The 20,003-nt window shown below is 38.3% G+C and overlaps 1 protein-coding gene across 1 annotated transcript in view; it reads right to left on the reverse strand.

Annotated features, from left to right (window-relative positions):
• The window catches only part of Mtmr1 (myotubularin related protein 1), a 67,976-nt gene that overhangs the window by 27,006 nt on the left and 20,967 nt on the right, over positions 1-20,003 (reverse strand). Inside the window, 7 exon segments of the mRNA XM_027432237.2 lie at positions 7,109-7,297; positions 8,118-8,267; positions 8,948-9,031; positions 9,276-9,377; positions 12,465-12,572; positions 12,942-13,036; positions 19,441-19,516. Of these exon segments, the coding sequence (XP_027288038.1) occupies positions 7,109-7,297; positions 8,118-8,267; positions 8,948-9,031; positions 9,276-9,377; positions 12,465-12,572; positions 12,942-13,036; positions 19,441-19,516 (804 nt within the window).

Raw genomic sequence — 20,003 nt, forward strand, 5'->3', positions numbered from 1 at the left:
GAAAATGTGGTACATTTATACAATGGAGTACTACTCAGTGTGAAAAAAACAAAACAAAACAATGGAATCTTGAAATTCGAAGGCAAATTGATGGAACTAGAAGAAGCCATTCTGAATGAGGTAACTCAGTCACAAAAAAGATAAACATGGTATGTACTCACTCATATATGGATTTTAGATACAGAGCAAAGGATTACCAGCCTACAATCAACACCTTCAGAGACCCTAGGAAACAAGGAGGACTCTAAGAGAGACATACATGGTACCCTGGAGAAGGGGAAAGGGACAAGATCTCCTGAGCAAATTGGGAGCATGGGGGAGGGGGGAGGGAGTTAGGAGAAAGAGAAGGGTAGAAGAGGAGGGGAGAGGAGGACAAGAGAGATCAGGAAGCCTGAGTCAGGGGAAGAATAACAGGAGAGCAAGAAAAGAGATACCATGGTAGAGGGAGTCATTATAGGTTTAAAGAGAAATCTGGCACTGGGGAAATGTCCAGAGATTTACAAGGATGACCTCAACTCACAATCTAGGCAATACTGGAGAGGCTACCTTAAATGCCTTTCCCTGATAATGAGATTAATGACTACCTTATATGGCATCCTAGGGCCATCATCCAGTAGCTGATGGAATAAGAAACAAACACCCACAGCTAAACACTGAGCTCAATTCTGGAGTTCAGTTGCAGAGAGGGAGGAGTGATGAGCAAAGGGGTCAAGTCCAGCCTGGAGAAACCCACAGAAACAGCTGACCTGAACAAGGGGATGCTCGTGGACCCCAGTCTGATAGCTGGGAAATCAGCATAGGACTGTTTCAGACTCTCCCCTGAAAGAGGATGTGAGTTTGGAGGTCTTCTTCTTAATCTATGGGGACTCTGGCAGTGAATCAGCATTTATCCCTAGTATATGAATGGACTTTGGGAGCCCATTCCACATATAGGTATACTCTCTCAGACTAGACACACAGGGCAGGATGTAGGCCCTGCTCCAAATGATATGCCAAACTTTGAAGATCCTCTATGGAAGGCCTCACCCTCCCTGGGAAGCAGAAAGGGGATAGGTGGTTGGTGGGGGACAGTGGAGGATGGGAGGGGGAAATGGGATTGACATGTAAAACAAGCTTTTTTCTAATTTAAGTTAAAAAGGGAAAAATAAAATCAAATCAGAGATCTTTAAAAAAAAAAGAAAAAAGAAGTATAGTGGCTCACAGTCTGAGAGTAGACAATCCATTACAGCAGAGCAAGAATAGTGACAGATGTGAGACACAGATGTTCACATTGATGAACAATGCTGCTTAGATTACTGTCTCCTTTTTATTCAGTCCAGGACCCCAGACTAAGTGATGGTACTGTCTACATTCAGGGTGAGTCTTCTCTCCTCAATTGAAACTACCTGGAAACACACTCAAAGCCATACCCAGGAGTGTGTTTATATGATTCTAGATCATCCCATTAGTTGATAATTAAGACCAACAACAACAGAGAATACTTAATATTCCTTAGGTCTCCTAGTTTCTAGTATCCCTAGTCATTCTAGGTTTATACACTCAATGCCTTAGTCTCTTTTTCCATGTTTGTATTCGACCTTCTCCCCTTTTTCTCTGCCTCTGCTGTACTTATAAATAATAACTTAGTAGAGAAGCTAGTTGACACCAAGCCTGAAAACCTGAGTTTTACTGATACCAAGGACCCATATGGTTAAAAAGAGAGAACCAAATCCTGCAAAGTTTTCCTCTGGCCTGTACATGTGCGCACACATGCACACAATTAAATGTAAGAAAAAATCATGTCTTCCATGCTGAATTTAGGCCCTTCCTAATCTAATATGACTTTGGTTTAACTTGATTACATTTATAACTTGATTACATTTATAAGAAATCTTTCAAAATACACTCATATTCATAAGTACTAGAAGTCATGACTTCAATGCATCATTTTATTGAGGGCACAATTTCAGCCTTAATAATCATCCTTGGTTTTTAAATCAGTAACAACTTGCTCTTACTCAACTTTCCTTCTGCTAGCGTCATTTATCTACCAAGAAAATGCCATACTACCTACCACACAATCTCTGCATAATAAAACAGTTTAGAGTTCTGAAATTACAAAGTTTATCTTAGCAATTTAATAAGAGAAAATACATGTATCAAAAAATATAAGGATTACCTCTTAGTGAGCTTATAAAAAACCTGGTCTGTAGCTAGATTACATTTTATAGAGGTCAGTTTTCAAAACACATTTAAATGAGAGTACAGAGATGATGGTGAAAGTCCTTCAATGTATATGTTTGTCTTTTTGGTTGTCAAATAAAGTACTGTTGGCTAATAGGGAAGCAAGTTAGGTGGGACTAGGAGTCGAGAAGGATTCTGGGAAATGTAGTAAAGAGAAGTCTTGTGATCCAGGCAGGAAGTGACATAGCAGGCAGACTCAGAATATAAGCAGGGACAAGCAGGAAATTGTTCTCTTCCTCCTCCTCTCTTCTCTGTGTAGCCACCATGTGATCCCAGCAAGAGAAGATGCATGCCGCTGGCCTCCGATAAGATAAGTTCTTATAAAATATATAGATTATTAGTTATGGTTGATAATTAAGACTGAGCTAGCAAGTAAGAAATCCTAGTCATTGGCCAGTAGCATTGTAAATAATATTAATCTCTGTGTGTTATTTGCGGCCCTAATGCAGCGGGCGGAACTTGGGTGGCTGGCAGAAAGAGTTATCCTTACACAGATAAACTGATGGGAATTTAAAAAGCTACACCTTCTGTGGAAGACAATTTGATGGTTCCTTGGAAGTTATACAAAGACTTCCCATATCGTCTAGCCACTATGTTTGTGTACAAATTTTATTTAAATACCAGTTCTGAATTCTTTGGCTTATATGCCCATGAATGTAAGAGCAGTATCACAATAACCAGTAGGGATAAACAATTTAAATGTCCATAAACAGATAGTTAGATGAATAGAATATAATCTCTTTATACAATGGAATATTATTCATCCATAAAAAGGAATGAAGTACAGATGCTACAAAATGGATTAATTTTTTTTTAGATGAGTGAAAGATGACAGACACAAAGGAGTACTTAAATGTATGATTCCATTTTTATGAAGTGTCCAATTCAGGGGAATTCGTACATATAAAAGCATATTAATTGGTACCAGAGATTGGGCAAGGGGATTGGGGACTGACAGCAAATAGGTACAGAGTTTCAATTTAGGGTGATGGATTCAGATAGTAAGTAGTGTTACTTTCACAGTACTGTGAATATATTGGAAGTCACTGAAGTGTAAACTAAGGAGTTTTGTGTTACTTGAATTTTATCTTGATAAAAAGGTAAACATATGTATAACACAAAGACATGTTGTTAATTTAATCTGCAACCAACTATCCAGTGTATACAAATGTCCTGCCCTAGCTTAGTACTATATAATAATGAGTAAATGGAGACTTTGTTCATTTTGGCTCTCCAAATCTAGTGAGGTGAAAAGAGGAGATCAGGATCAAGAACAGCACAGGGCTGAGGGTCCTCTGGTCTAGGACAGTTCAGGAGGTGGCAGGTGCCTGGACAGTCAAAAAGAAAGAAGGCACAAATCAGAGAATACAGAAAAGAACACCCAAGACAAATAGGGCACAGAGATAGGTAAAGACATGGCTTTCTGAAATGAAGATAGATATTGCACAGAGTGTGCCAGGGCAGTGGTAAGAATGATGAATGCTGAAGTCAGAGAACATGCAGAGACTGGAAGACATGAGTGAAGAGGGCCAGACAGTAGAGGAATGGGGTTATAGTGGGAAGGGCCTGGGAGGGTGAGACACTCTGCAGGCAGATCAAGTACAAAATGCAATCATCTGGCTGAAGAAAGTAGGGCCTAGATGGACATCTGATTTGAGACATTTAAGAGGAAGCACACAGCAGTGATTTGGAACAATGGGAGTAGATAGGGAAAGTGATACCTAGGATTCTCTGCTCTGCTCCTGAGAGATAAGATGGTGGCTTCATTTACTGAGAGTATACTGGAGAAGGGACATATTCTATGGGGAAGAGTGTTTGCTTTTGAGTACAGAGAGGACCAAATGACTTCTGAGAAAAATGCAACTAGGAACATCTGTAAGCCATGGGATACAAGGGTGTAGAACTCAGAAGTGTGAACTCGGAATATCAATATGGAATATTTGTCATATGGATGGGTGACAAGGGAAGACAGAAATATGTTGCATGGTGTTCCAGGACAATGTGTAATGTAAGGCCAGAAGTGTGAGGAAGATCAGTATTTAAGGAAAACAATGAAGACTGAGGAGAAGGGGGGAAAGGTGAACAGGAGGGAGAGAAGATAGAAGGGAGGAGATAAGAAGGTAGGGGTTACAAAGGAAAGAGAAAGAGAGACTGGAAAGGGTGGAAGTAAAGACCCTGGGCAGGCAGGAGAGGCCAGGGAAGGAACATAAGGCCCAGGGAGAAAGGCCCCTCTTCTACTGCAATAGGAGGCAAGAATGGGAGACAGTTCTTGTCTGATATAGCTTTTCCTCTATGAAGAAACAGTCAGTCATTGAGGGCTGGGAAAGAGTACACACTTGAACAGCCATAAATGGGTTTAAATGGCTTTTGTGGAAAATGGAGGTCTGGTTAGAGAAATGTAAAGAAGCACTCCACAGCACTGAGGGCCCAACTAAGGCTATCGCACATGAATCCACAGTGGTTCTGATCTATGCATTATGAGCCTTTTCTTTGAAAACATTCAGAAGCCCAGGATATGGCATGAGAAAGGCACACAGGGAAACTGAAATGGATTGAAAGACACTGATAAGTTTACAGGGCACCTACTTTGTGTTAAGCGATAAGCTAGGCAGAGAAATGGGGCAGTGCCTGGGGGCCTAGTAGCCAATGGGGAGGTGAGGTGATGAGCTGGAGTCTCAAGGCTATATAACACTTCAGTATAGAAGCAGCATGCATACACTAAGAATTGGAATGAGCCTAGGAACATAGTTAAAGTCAATTTGTTGTCTGCAAGCTGATTAAAACAAGGCACAGGAGAGAAAATCTCATTAATTAAGCTAAGGTTACAGAGTTAAAAGAGCTAAGGTTACAGAGTTAAAAGAACACTGTGTACCAAGTCTATAAGAGAACTCAGGGATAAGGCACCTGGAGGGGGAGGGGGAGGGTCTCAAGACATAAAGGAAGAACAGTGAGAAAGGAAGCCAACCAATACCTTGGAAGGAGCAGGGTGTGAGGTTTAAAGAGTTCTGGAAGACAAAACTTTTGCCAAGTAAAAGTATTACAAATATTTGTCATTTCAAAAGTAATAATTAAAATGAAGATAATTTTTCTGTCTTTGTGTGTCTGCCTTCTCTATACAGTTTTCTTATATTTTGTAATTCCTTGTAATAGTAGTACAGGGGTAACAGAAAGGATTCAGAGAAGTAGACAATAATCCTGCAGTTATGGGAGTAAATGCAACTGGCTGATGAAGGATGCCTTTGTTCAACAGGCTGAAAAGTGGCTCTCATTGAAGACACTCACAAAAACCCATGCAAAGTGTGAATGCAACCTTATTTGAAAAACAAAATAGGTCTTTGAAAATGAGATTAAAGACCCTAACTGCAGGGATAATCCTGGATTACCTCAAGTGGGCCCTGAAGGTCATTACAATATCCTTAGAAAAAAGAAAAACAAAGAAGCACACACAGTGAAGATGAGGTAGATCTCAGGGTGTGGCTACAAGTTCAGGAGTGCTAGCTTGGCCATGAGACACTGCAGGAGGTAGACTCTGTCTTGGAACCTTTAGAAGGGCAATAACTTTAGGAGATTTTGGACTGATGATAGTTTACAGAGCAGCCTCAGCTCCATTCTTCGGCCATCTTAGTAACCAACACCATAACTTAGCCTCCAAGTCAGAATCCTGGGTGGCATCCTTGACCACAAAAGTGGCCAACTCAGTAATAGCTTCATGCATGGAGTACTGGGGTGCACCCACCACCATGCAGAGGCATTCATAGGTACCATTGTCTTTTAATTCTAATCATCACACAAGTGTTGGCACAAGACACTGGTTTCATCTCTCATCTTGTAGAAAAGCTTAAGTAACTAGTGGTGCAAACCCCAGGAGTATCTAAGTCCAAGTCAAAAGTCTCATTCTGTCAAACTATCTCTTAGGTGGATGTGAGTTCACTCTGAGGTTTTCCAAGTAGAGATGTCAAACATGGGGATGTGGTCTAATATCAGCAGGGTTCAGGGCTGGAGACACCACCATGTGCAACTCAGCATAGAGATATTGTTTAAAGTCCTGACTTGGAATAGATGACCTTAGGAAACTGTTATAGAACAAAAAAGGGAACCCCAAACCAAGGTCAAGTAACTTTACCTTTTAAAGTTGGGAAATGGAAGAGGAACCAATAATAGAGAGCAAGAGAGCCAGGCTGTACAGTGAGAAAAACATGGGGGTTGGGGTGAGAGCATTTATGAAACCACAAAAGCCAAGAGAATGGAATGGTCCTTCTAATGTCATTAATGATGACAGCAAACTTGAATTCTTCCTTGGTGACAGCTACTATAGAGGTAGGAGATTGACTTTTGGCAGCTGTAGTTAATTAATGATGGAATATACCTTAGGGAAAGACAAAGAGCAAGCTGACAAGAGAAAGTTGACACACACACAGGTCGGATGATAATGGTGCCGCTAGCCATCATCCTTCTCACCATTCTTATAAAAACCATGTCCTATCATATTGTTGGACATCATATATATCATATGATTATATATAATATAAAATATATGAATTGGTTAATAATCAGCAAATTTATTAGAGGGACTTCCAAGGAGCATGTGGTTGTTTCACTAAAATACATATTCATTTATGTATTTTTCTTTCTGTGGCTTTGATTAATTGAGTCATCAGAAAAAAAAAACTGTGGAGAAGTAATGAAAACAACAAGATTCTAGCCAATGTAGGATGCTGAACATATTCCACAGAGTATTAAAGAGGGAAGGACAGCAACAGACTACATCAAAAGATCCAAAGTTCACATAATAATGAATTCAATGGTCTGTTCAAAACCATGAAGACTTATAGAAAATATGTTAAAAAAATCCCACAAATTTTCTACAAGGCTATTGAACATGTACCTTGTTGGTATCAGCAACACTGTTTTGTCGGGCATCAAAGATGATAAGTTTATGTGACTGTGCATTAGCATCCATTATTGTCTGCAGGTATTTTTCATCTTCTTTGCAGCGTTTATCATTGGGACCCACCAGTGGCTGGCTGCAACGTGTAATCGTTGCCTGACTTTCTGGGTGAATCCATGACAACACCTAATGTTTTTAAAGCAACAAATAAAAAATATCTGCTGATAGAAAGCATTCGTAAAACAATATGTGATCTAATTAATTGTTAAAAAATACAACCTCTCCTAAAGAGTTTCCTCACAGCTCTGAGTAGGTAAGCTAGACATAGCACTGTAGTGGCCAAGACAATGTGTTGGTCATACTAAAAGAAATCTGACTAGACACACTCTAATAAAATCTTTCTGCCTTTGAGAGTCTATTATTTTAAGTAAAAGTTAGGTCAAACCATTACTAAAATCTAGTCCCATTTCTATTTGACTGGTTAGTTTCATATTTTTCTAATATTAAAAAGCCCTCTGTATCTCTATAATAACATAAATAGCAGGGTGAGGTCTCATATTAAAAAAAGAAAACTCTAACTGCCACCAGATATCCCATTTTCCTGCAGTGTTCAAGTGATACAAGAGTATTCTGATGTAAACTCTGAGCAAAAACCATCACTTCCTTCTGGGCATGATTGTTTAAGTCCCATGCAGCTACATCAATGCATACAGCAAGAAGAAAGAATGTATTTTCTCTAGAGTGAATGGTAGAACCAATGAGGTAAAATGTAGTGCAACAGCATGTTCATTCTTGTTGAACATAGCTATATCTGAAAGGAAAAATTTAAGGTATCTTTGCATTTAGAAATAGGAAAATACATGAGTGAGATAGGAAATGATGCATTTCTTAAGAATCAAAGATACAGCCAGGTTTATAAGCTAATTTTCTACTTTCCATTTTGTTATTAGATACAATGCAGTGTCTGTTTCTATGTAAAAAAAAAAAAGCAATGACTATTACTTACAGGGACTCTGCCTTTTGCTCGAAAGGCTGCCACTTTTGAAAGGTCATCATCTTTTACACTAGTTGGCACAACAATGATGGCAGGGTAGGTATCGCAGAACTCATAATTACTGTTTATTTTGGATATTTTCCAACTCTCATTTGGCAAGCCCTGTAGGGTGTTAGAGAAGGAAGAAGGGGAAATACTTGTTTCTACTTTGCAAACAAACCAAATATGAATCACATTTGTTTCTTATTTAAATGAAAATTAATTTATAACTTGTTGATTGTTACTTAACTAATAATGTCTCAAATAAAATTTAATGGCAGTTTGGATCCTTATTCATCAATTCTTTATGAGATCTTTAGTAAAAAAAAAAAAAACATCTAGAAGCAGATGGCTTGATAATAGAGCACTTGCCTAGTATGTGCATCATCCTGGGAGGGAGAGTGGGGAAGGGAAAAGAAGGCAGGTAAGAAGAAGACCAGTAGGAAGGCAGAAAAGACATGCAGGAAAACAGCAGCAAGGCTGGCAGGAAGAAAGAAAGGAGGAAGAAGAGGGAGGAAGGAAAAGGAAGGAAGGGTGGGTTCTCAAAAACCCGAGTCTCAAACTCCTGTCTATAATCCTACTAATCCTTCTGGAAAATGACAGCTAAACACCAGTGGAGTCAAAGATAGGGTACACAAGAAGAGGGCACCCAGGGAATTGAGAACCAACAAGCTAGAAAAGCTAGACCCACATACAATTTTTCGTACTGTTTCTACTCCTTTATTATATATCTAACCCAACTTTTTAGAACAGAAAAAGACATTTAAGATGTCATAATCCATTTGACAAGTGACATACTCTACCTGTCTCTTATATTCAGATACTGGATCATAAACTTTCCAGCCATTAACTGGAAACTTCTCTTTATAGCTGAATGCAAATAGCACCTGTACATAAAACCCATAAAATACATGTCAGTATTTGTGTTAAAATCCTATTTTAATCTGCAAATTTTAAAGCAACAAATTAGAAGTTTTTCTTAATTATTAGACAGAGGAGATAGAATCCAAATATTTTAATTTAGTTGCAACACAGAGAAGAGAGAAAGGCAACCTCTAAAGGAATGTGTAAATAATGAATTATTGGATACCCATAGATGTATGCAGGAAAGGTTTACTTTGTTGTACTTGCCTGCCCATTAGAAAGAGGAAAAGCATGCTTGTTGAGGTTTTCAAATATGCCAAGTTTTCGTTGTTCTTCCTGCTTATATGCAAGTCTCAGGTTCCTCATATCCTAGTAAACAATGAGCACCTGTTAGCCAGATACCCTGTCATAAATACATAAAAGATTTTTATTTATCCCTCATTTTGTACTTTATAGTTTTCCAGCTAACAGAAAACAAGTTAACAAAAAGATGCTTCCAATGAAATTTGAAAAATTAAGGAAACTGGAATAAAGAGAATTGTGTGGGGGTGGCAGGGGTTGTCAACAGAATAAATAATTAAGAATAATGCTGAAGCCGGGCGTTGGTGGCGAATACCTTTAATCCCAGCACTCAGGAGGCAGAGGCAGGTGGATCTCTGTGAGTTCAAGGCCAGACTGGTCTACAAGAGCTAGTTCCAGGACAGCCTCCAAAGCCACAGAGAAACCCTATGTCAAAAAAAGAATAATGCTGTAGCTCTTCACAGTTGATGGTTTCTGTCAAGGGGTCGTGTGGGGAGGAATCAGTTATCATTAAGGAGCTAGCCATTGGGAGTTTGACCATACTGCAATGAGTACATAAGCAACACAAATTGGACTTTATGACATTTTTTTATTGGTAGTGAAGAAAACAAGAATAGAAGGGTGGACCTCAGCGGAATGGGAAGTAGGTGTGATAGGGGTACAATGTACAGAATTCCCAAATAATCAATAAAAATATCCTGCGGGGGGGGGGGAGAATTCCAAAAAAGGATAATGTTTGCACACAAAAGATGTGTTATCACACTCTGTGCACTTCCTGGCCAAAGATATGCCATTGAATTTATTGTTCAGGTTAAGATCCGAAAGAGCCAACTACATAATTTACTTCATCCATGAAAAAGAAATGTTGCAGATTCTCCCCACTATTACTCACTAAAAGTAGTCTGTACCATGTGGAGACTATACCTCTCAGCAATGTTCCTGCAGCAATATAGTGCTGTTTCATAAGATCACTTTCTTAAAATGCCCTCCCTTGTCCCAGTGTCCTCTCTGATGGCCAAATGCCCAACCACAAGTTAGCAGGAACCCGTGCATCAAGTCTAGCTCTTAATAGTGTGATTGCTTTTACCCATGACAGTGTTTTAAGCGTTGCCTCCCAACCTTTTAAAATCTATGTTCCTGTCAACTAAACACAAAAGGTATCATTGTTCAACATCAAATGAAATTTGAAAATAAATATAATGATAAACAAAGAAATAGTAACTTGGGAAGTAAAGTTATTGTGATACTTATAACAGCAAAAGAATGGCAATAAGCCAAATACCTATCAGTAGAGGCTATAGCTGAATAATGTACAGGGCAGCTAAAGACCTGAAAAGAAGCTGCAGCTCTATATGCACCAGTCCTAAGAAATTCCAACATACACAGTCACAGGGAAAGAAAAGCGCAGCCATGTATACACTATCATTGACCTTTTATTTGATTTTTAGACAAGGTCTCACTATGCTGGCCTGCAGCTTGCTATATAGACCAGGCCAGCCATGAATTCACAGAGATCTGCCTGCCTCTACTCACTGAGTGCTGGTACTAAAGGTATGGGCCACTAAGTGGCTCATTGTTTCTTTCGAATAAATGTTTCCATGTTCAAGGTATCTGTGCAGTGCTATATTAGGCATTGGTAACTGTATCTGTAGTGAGGGTAGAGTGGGAGAGAAAGACATGATGGTTTACTATATATAGCTTTTGTACTTTTCAATTATGAATCATCTTTAAAAAATAAAACCCAGGCTAGAGATATGACTCAGTAGTTAAGAGTGCTGGCTATTCTTCCAGATGTATCCAAGTTCAAATCCCAGCATCCACATGGCAACTCACAACCATCTGTAACTCCATTTGCAGGGGATCTGATCTGATGCCCTCTTCTGGCCCCCACAGGCACCAGGCATGCAGTCAAAACATCTACACATATAAAAATAATAACATATGCCATGTGTGGTGGTACATGCCTTTAAAGCAAAGCATTCAAGAAGCTGAGGCAGGCAGAACTCTGAGTGTGGGGCTAGCCTCTGTCTACATAATGAATTCCAGGCCTTCCAAGGATACACAGTGAAAACTGACTGTGAAAACAAACAAAAAAATTAACAACCAAAGTAAAACATCACACCTGAGGTTCTCAGACATGAGTTGGGAGCCTGGTCTTTATAATTTCAGGCTATGAAGCACTGACATCAGCTGTCGGAAAATACTCATGCCAGGAATAAAAATAACTTAGTCAAACAGCCACCGGAAACGTGCCAAAGTAGCATTGCTTCCTGACATGCCTGCTTTTCAAGTCACAATGGCTGTGCACACACCCTGGTAACTCACTTGCTGTTTAGAAATGTTCAGGGGGAAGGAAAATCTTTCTAAGCCCTGCAAGAGCATATGCAGTAAGTGTGCCATGTAGATTAGTGGTAGAGCATGTGCTTACAATGTGAGAAGCCCTGGGCGCTGCCTACCCAGGAAAAGAGTGAGAAGTGGAGGGATGGGGATATGCTGACTTTGGTGTGTGAGGAAATAGGCATGCAACAAATGTGAGCATCAATATGAGCATCAATCCCAAGTTTAGAAGAGGTCTTGACATTTCTGCAGGCAGAACACATCTCCTGGTTCATTAGGTTACTTTTTAGTAAACTTTGTTATAGAGGTGAAGTCACCAGGCATAAAACCTATTCATTTGAGGTCTTTCTTTGGGTTCCCATCATTAAAGTTATCCCACACGTTCCTATCTAACATGAAGGAAGTAAAAAGAAAAAGAAATGAGGATAGTTCAAGGTAGAAAGTTCCAACATAGTCAAGAATCTTTGATCACAAGATTTTTAGAACAGGCTGTCCCTTGGGTAAGTCTTTGACCATCTACCATGTTGAAAAGTACTTTTAAAATAGCAAACTGTGAAAAGGAGTATTAAATTCTATTTTCAATTTGCTTTTTCTGAGATGTGACAGCCAGCACTTAGGTTGCAGGTTAACCAGAAACATTTCACCTTTCAAAGAGGATTGTTTTGAAAGTGCTTTGCACTCATTGATATAACATTTGGAAGAGCTGTTGCCCTGAAAACAGTACAAATTGTTTCTATACTCCAAAGATCATAAGGGTCATGAGTCAACAGTCCAGAATGGACATCTTTGTGCCAGTGTTCACTTGTGTCTGCAGCCTACCTTGCACACGATCTCTATACCACAAGAATTATCCCCATGGCTCTGGGCACCAATCTTCTCAACTCTGCTAATCACTCCAAGGGGAACATCAAGGATGAAATGTGGGTCCTAGGTTTAAAAATTAAACACTTATCAAAGTCAGTAAACAGGGTTTTTATGTTGAAGACAGTAAATAGAGTTTTTATGTTTTAAGTTGCTCTAGAGTTGTTACATATGGTTGTTTACTTTGAAATGCAGTTATCTTGCCACCAGATAAGAAGCTGACATCTGAGAGACAGTAGACCCCAGGTCTATGCCAAGACCACAGTGCCACTTCCCCTCCAAATCTAAGTACAACCTCAACAATTTTGATTAACCAACGTCTCTTCAAACTCACTGTCATGTAGTGTCCCTGTGATGGAAATTCAGGGGAATGTTTACTTTCTTCTTTTACTTTTCACTAGATTTTAAAACCAAAAGATACTTTAAAAAACTTACCCTTTCTACATTTTTGAAGTACATTTTGAAGTCTGTCACTGTCAGAGTTCCACTCACTGCTCCCATAAATGGGCAGATATACATGACATCTTTCACTAAAAGAAGAAAACCAAGTAGCAATGACTTACATACTTGTACCTCTGTTAACTTTCAGTATGAGCTTCCAAACATTTATGCACGATCCAGTCTTGTAGGAATTAAAACTTCAAGGAAATTATATCAGTTATTATTTTACATAATGAGATAGTCTTCTGATATAGTTCAACAAAACTCTTATTTGCTACTTAGTGAGGCCTTAAGTTAAAAAAAAAAACTTATAGTATGTTTATCTTGTCCTTTTTTCCAGATGGTTAATATTTTCCCTGGTTGTAAGTTGATAATGCTCAAAATATTAATTATACTCTGAAGATACTGGGCTCTCTTCCTATAAATTGCTGCAACCCAAAACTAGTAAAAGCTAAACACTGTCTCTTTGAAGAGAAACTGCTTTGCAGCTGAAGAAAACTTGCACCCCATCAATGAAATAGAAAAAGACTTCTTTCATGGGCTGAGAATATAGCTTGGTGCCTGAGGCTCTAGGCTGCTTACCTGTCAGGAGGGCTTGTTAAAATTCCTTATTAGCCAAGCGCCGTAGTGCACACCTTTAATCTTAACTACTACTTGCAGAGGCACCGACATAGTGAGTTCCAGGGCAGCCATAGTGAGACTCTATCTCACAAACAAAATGACTGTATCCAAGTTAACTTTGCTTGTTATCAATCAAATGTGCACAGCATATTTAATTCCTGTGAGTGTTCAATGGCTCATCTCTAAAGTAAAGTTTGTGCATCTTTATGGCTTTCCCCAAATGGCATTCCAATGCAATGTTGGAGTGACCAGAACACATATAGAATAGCTAAAGACATAATTCATCATAGTAGGATGATTTAGCCAACTGTCAAGAAACTCTCCTTATTTTTTCTTTAATATGTACTCAGTGACTTCTGTTGCTAGGGTTCTGGAGATAATATAATTAGACAAAGTCCCTATTCACAAATCTGAGGACGTGTCAGATTTGACATAGAAAATCACCATTATAGTATAGCATGATAAATGCTAATATAATGATGTGGACACCTCATTAAGAATAATGAATCACCTTTACTCATCAGGGAAGCAGATGTGGGGAGAAGAGGAAAGGGAGGGAGGAGAGAGTGGTGAGTCGTTAGAAGTTTGTTACTATGGCTGCATCAGAGGGTGCAGTGAGGGTGGAGGGTTAGATAGGTTAGCAGGGAAATGTACTAGTAAATGCATCTGCTGAATGCCAAGGTGTCATTCGTATGCTATTCTGTGGTGATACTTTGTTTGTGCTTTAACAAATAAAGCTTGCCTGAAGACCAGAGTGTGGAGCTAGCCACTAGTTAGCCATAGAGGCTAGGCAGTGGTGGCACCCACCTTTAATCCCAGTACTTGGGAGTCATACACCTTTAATCCCAGACTAGGGAGGTGGAGAAAGGAGTGATGTAGCTAGGTGGAGAAAGGAAAAAAAGGTGGGAGGAGACAGGAGCAGGAGCTCATTGCATTCAGTCTGAGGATTCTTAGGGTCAGGATTGCACCTCTGGTCTAAGGATTTGGCAGAGGTAAGAACTAGTGGCTGGCTGCTCTGCTTCTCTGATCTTTCAGCATTTACCTCTATATCTGACTCCAGTTTTTATTATTAAGACCAATTAGAATTCACACTACACTATCCTTAAAAGATAAAAAATAAAAGCAATATCCTGTGGATTTATAGCATATGTACAAGTAAAATGGATGATAATAATACTAAAGGCTGGAGGGAACACATGAATGTATACACTTGCATAGTTCTTACCCCACACATAAAGAAGTACAAAACTGTGCAGGATGTAGCACACACAGTCAATCCCAGCACTTGGGAAGCAGACACTGATGGGTTTCTGTGAGTTCAAGGTCAGCCTAATCAAAATACAAAGTTCTAAGCCAACCAGGACTACTTAGTGAGACCCTGTCTCCAAGAAAAAAAAGTGAATTGTAAAATGACTTGAAAATGCAACAAGCAAATCATGTAAAGCAACTAATAAAATAACAAAAAGAATTGTAGCAACTCTACAGACAGAGGAGATAAATGCATTCTGAAAAAGTACTCAATTAATTAAGGAGGATAGAGCTCAGTAGCAGGGTGCTTGCCTGACAAGAATTTAGGCTCTCAGTACAGTCCTCAGCACCATAACAAAGAAAGAAAGAAAAAGGAGTACTCAAACCAAAACATGACCAAAAAAGACAAAGAGGACAGCAAGCACTAAATGAGACAAAAGAAAACAAATAATATGATTTTAAACATATTATTTAAACATATTTAAACAAATAATATGAATTTAAAAGTAATTATATTACTATGACATGTTAATGACACCAACATCCCAAATACTAGGCATAAACTGTCACATTGTAGATAAAAACACGATTTTTAACTGTATGTGGCTCAAAAGAAACCCATTTTACATTAAAAAATGAATGAATAAAGAAAATGTGGTACATACATATAATGGAGCTGCATTTAACATAAAGAAGATGAAAATCATGATATTTACAGGAAAATTAATGCAAATGGAGAGTGTTAAGTAAAATAAGCCAGATTCAGAAACACAAACACTGCATACTTCCTATCATATGCAGATGCTAAATTTTAATGTGTGTGTCTGTGTACTCAAGTGTGTGTGTGCATGTCTATGGATATAGACCACGAAACTAGAGGGCAAATAAAATGGTAGAAAGAGGTATTGGGGTTAAAAAAGGCCAAGAATGTATGTGACATGAACACAGAATAGGGTCTATCGTGGGCAGGAAAGGCAGCAACAGGAGTGGGAATGGGGAATGGTAGAACAATGCGGGGAAAGGATCAATAACAACAAAGCATGGGGCTATTGCTCTATTGGTACAGTGCTTGTGGAAGCTGGATAAAGCCCAGGACTGGATCTCTATTACTGTATAAAGCAGGTGTGCTGGTGTACACCTGTGATCCCAGGACTCAAGAGGCTGACGCAGAAGGATCAGGATTTCAAGACCACATGTATTTACATAGTGAGTTTGAGGTTGGTCTGGGCCTCTGAGACTCTGTCTCAGAAAAATAAATATCTATGAAAACACCATAATGAAATCCATTATTTTGTATGTTACTTTACAAAAATAAAAAATACATGAATATTTTGAAATTGAAAATAGGTGTACCAAGTTAATTATGTTAATTAAGAAAAAGCTACAATATCTATAATAATATGAAACAATGAATTTTTTGGAGCAAAGAGTATTACCAGGAATAAACAAGGTAATTTTCTACTAACCACAGGGTCAATTCATCAGAAGGACATAATAATTATAAACATTTATGTACCTAGAACTTCAAACCAGAGAAGTAAAAGTGATTGATCTGCAATGAGACACAGACATCCACCATAAAGGAGAGAAGTGCAGGCTGAGTAAAGACACAGAAAGTCAAATGATACCAACAAATTCAACCTGATTGACATCTATAGCACACTCCATTCAATAAGCGCACAAAACATGGTCTTTTGAACAGTATACAGAACACTCAAAAGACCATATTTGGGGCCATAATACAAGTCTTGAGATATACTCAAATCATAATATTTATGTTTCCTGAACACAAATGGAATGAACTTACAACAGAAGAGTGTTTGAGAAAATTATAAATATGCAGAAATTAAACAACACTATTCATTTTGCTGTTGCTGGTGTTTTTGGTTTGTTTGTTTTTCAGACACGGTATCATCTAGCCTGTGCTGACCTCAAACTATACAGTTGCAGATGAACTTAGACTCCTGATTCTTCTGCCTCCACTTCTGAATTTTGGGATAAACAACATACTCTTAAGTAACCCAAGTGTCAAAGAAAAAAATCAAAAGCATTAAATGCCATGAAAACGAAAACACAAAATCATAATTCTTGGGGTTGTAGAAAGGATTGATTAGAGAAAAATCCAAACATCCAAACTAGAAGAGAGCAAAGATCTCAAATCAATGATGGCAGATGTCCACTTAAGCTAAGAGGGGAAGGGGAAAGAATGGAACATGAATCAAAGCAAACGATAGGAAACAATAAAGATCAGAGTGTAAACAGATGAAATAGAAAACAATAATGAAACCAAAAGCTAATTCTTTGATAATTACCAACACAATTGGTAAGCCTTCCGGGGAGATAGATCAGGGAGAAAGGGGAGCATGCACATTACAACTGCAGCATAGGTGTAAGGGCCATACCACCACCAACTGTACAGATACCAACAAAGTGTGGTGAGTAATATTGTCACAATGATTTCACAGCTAACATTAAATGGTTGAATTCTGGAAAGATGTAAACTATCAATGCTTTCTTGGGAAAAATGTTAAAATCAATTATCCAAAAGCTAATCAAGACATTACATTAAGTAATTAAGACCTTTCCACAAAGAAAAGTCAGAATCCAGGTGGTTTTCTGGGTAAACTACAAAACTGTAAGCAAGAAATCAATTCTTTCAAAAACAAAAGCTGAGAGAGAATAATTCCTAATTCATTCTCTGAAGTTAGCATTACTGGTACCAAAAGCTGGCAAAGCCATTAAAAGAAAAGAAACCTACAGGCCACTGCCTGTCATAAATACAGATGCAACACTATTAAATGCAATTATAATATATCAAACCTAAAAATCCATAAGAAGGTAATACATGATAAGAAAGTAGTATTTATTCTGGGACTGTGCTGACTAAACATTCAGAATGAATTGATGCTATCTGCCATATTTCATACAGGCTAAAGAAAATAATACAAAATTTGATACCAAAAACATGCATTTCACAAAATTCAGTTCCTGACTATAACTGTTACCAAAGGTAAGAGTATAAAGAAATTTCTCCGATATGATAAAGGACAGCAACCACCTACAGCCAACATCATATTTAATGAAGAAAACCGGAACATTTTCTCAACATTAGGAATAAAAACATCTACTCTCATCCCTTCTCTTTCATCTCAGATTGAAGATTTACACAAGAGAAAGAAAGCAAAGGCATTGAGACCAGAAAGGAAGAAGCAGAAAACCCCCACACAGCTGGATGTATACTAGTCTATCAGCTCCTTAAGTTAAATGGCCCACTCTATTCCTTGGGCATGTGTATAAAGAGGGCATGTGTATAAAGGCTATATAAGAATGTTCAGAACAATTTGATTTATAATACAAAAGCAGCAGAAACAACACAAATAGCCACCAACAAAGAAATAATTAACTGATGTTACAATGTCAAAACAACCAGTTGAAGGAAGTTAAGCCAAAAAAAAAAAAACCCTACAATTTCACTTCTGGAAAGTACTAGAAAGTATAAAATAGTCTATACTTTTGGGAGATAGAGGAATGCACAGGAGAAGAGATGAAAAGGGATGACATAAGAAAACTACCGGTGGGGGGTTGATATGTTCATTACCATAAGAGTGACAATTGCTTTCCCAGTGCATACTATGTCAAAAATCATCCTGTTCTAAAATAATACTCAATAGGGTGTATTTTACTTTACAATGACCTACTTTAATACTTTGCCTCCAGAAACATATTTTATTTAATATTAGGGGTTAATTTACTTATCCTTTGAAAGCCACTGGAGGAATTTAAAGCTTAAGGATGTGCAGCTGTCCCTAACATGTACCTGTAAGATATTGCCAGTAACTGGGCGAGGTGTAGGGCTATGTGAAAGCTTCTATCTCACAAAGCTCCATTTCCAGAGTATAAGAGACACAAACAGGAGAGAATGAAGCTCTGGTAAGACAGCCCAACCATTCAAATGATCCTAAAATGAGATGACTATATTGAGAATGAACTCCCATGTTGGTAGGGTCATGAAGGAATAAGCATATAGCCCAGCAAACTCTACTATCCAACCCAGCCAATTGAGATGAAAAAGTTCTACCCAGAAGCCCCTCCTTATGTACCATCTCTTGAGATGCATGGCAATTTATCATGGGAGGTATGGTAACCCTCATGTCATTACCTTTATAAGTCAAGGTGGCAGTACATACCATTTTACCATTTTCTTCCACTAAAATTTACTTTCTATAATCACAGAAGCCAACAAAAATTATTTGTCAAGTTCTCAAAACTGTTACTAAGATAATGCTATTGAGGTCTACTGATAAATTACTTTATATTGAAACAGTCAATCAAAGCAGCAAGCCAGCATTACATTGGTTGTCTAATCAGCTCTTATTTCATGAGGAACAAGCAGGCTTCTCTTCATTTGGTAAACACTCAGCTGCCACTTACCTAGATTCCCCTACATTATTACATTTCTTAAGGTCAAGAGGATGCCAATAAGAATGAAGAGGCCTAGTACCCTAATCCCTTTTCCCCTAATTAAATCAGTCTAGATGATCTTAACATAAAATATCACCTATGCTTTGAAAGTACCACTTCATTTTATAGATTCCTATAAGCAAATGGTATACATTAAACTTACCAATAGCCTTAATTGATTCTCCTGGAAAAAGTGGAGCTTCTTCCATCTGTGCCAGTTTATTTCCATCCCTTAGAGCCTGGCAAGAAACCAAACAGGAATAAATCTCACTTTCCATCTGTATATTGAAAAGAATGCTGGTATTCTGGGATCTCTTGATAAGGCTACAGAAGCGTGCAAAAATGTATGCCCCTCCCCCTTAAAAGTTTTTAAAAGCTCAGCACTATAGGGCATCATGCTGCGTATTCTAGCAAATTGTTACACATATTTACAATTAACAGTTAGAAAGCATTAATACAGAAATGGCTTGACGGGACAGATAGATACTGTAATACTACACAGACAGTGATTGTAAGGTGCCATCAAATTTGGAAATATGTGAGAAAAATGTTATCTTCTGAGCATAAGACTAATAGAAATAAAAACACTAGAGGCAATGTGCTTAGCTAAAGTAGAAATGACCCAAACTACGAAACAGTTTGGGAATCCCTAAGGCAAAATTAAAATGACCAGAGAATGGTCTCAGAACATTGCACAACTAAAGAAAGCCCTAAAAAAAAAAGAAA

The sequence above is a fragment of the Cricetulus griseus genome, chromosome X, assembly GCF_003668045.3.
Source record: "Cricetulus griseus strain 17A/GY chromosome X, alternate assembly CriGri-PICRH-1.0, whole genome shotgun sequence".
In the NCBI taxonomy this organism is placed as follows: domain Eukaryota; kingdom Metazoa; phylum Chordata; class Mammalia; order Rodentia; family Cricetidae; genus Cricetulus; species Cricetulus griseus.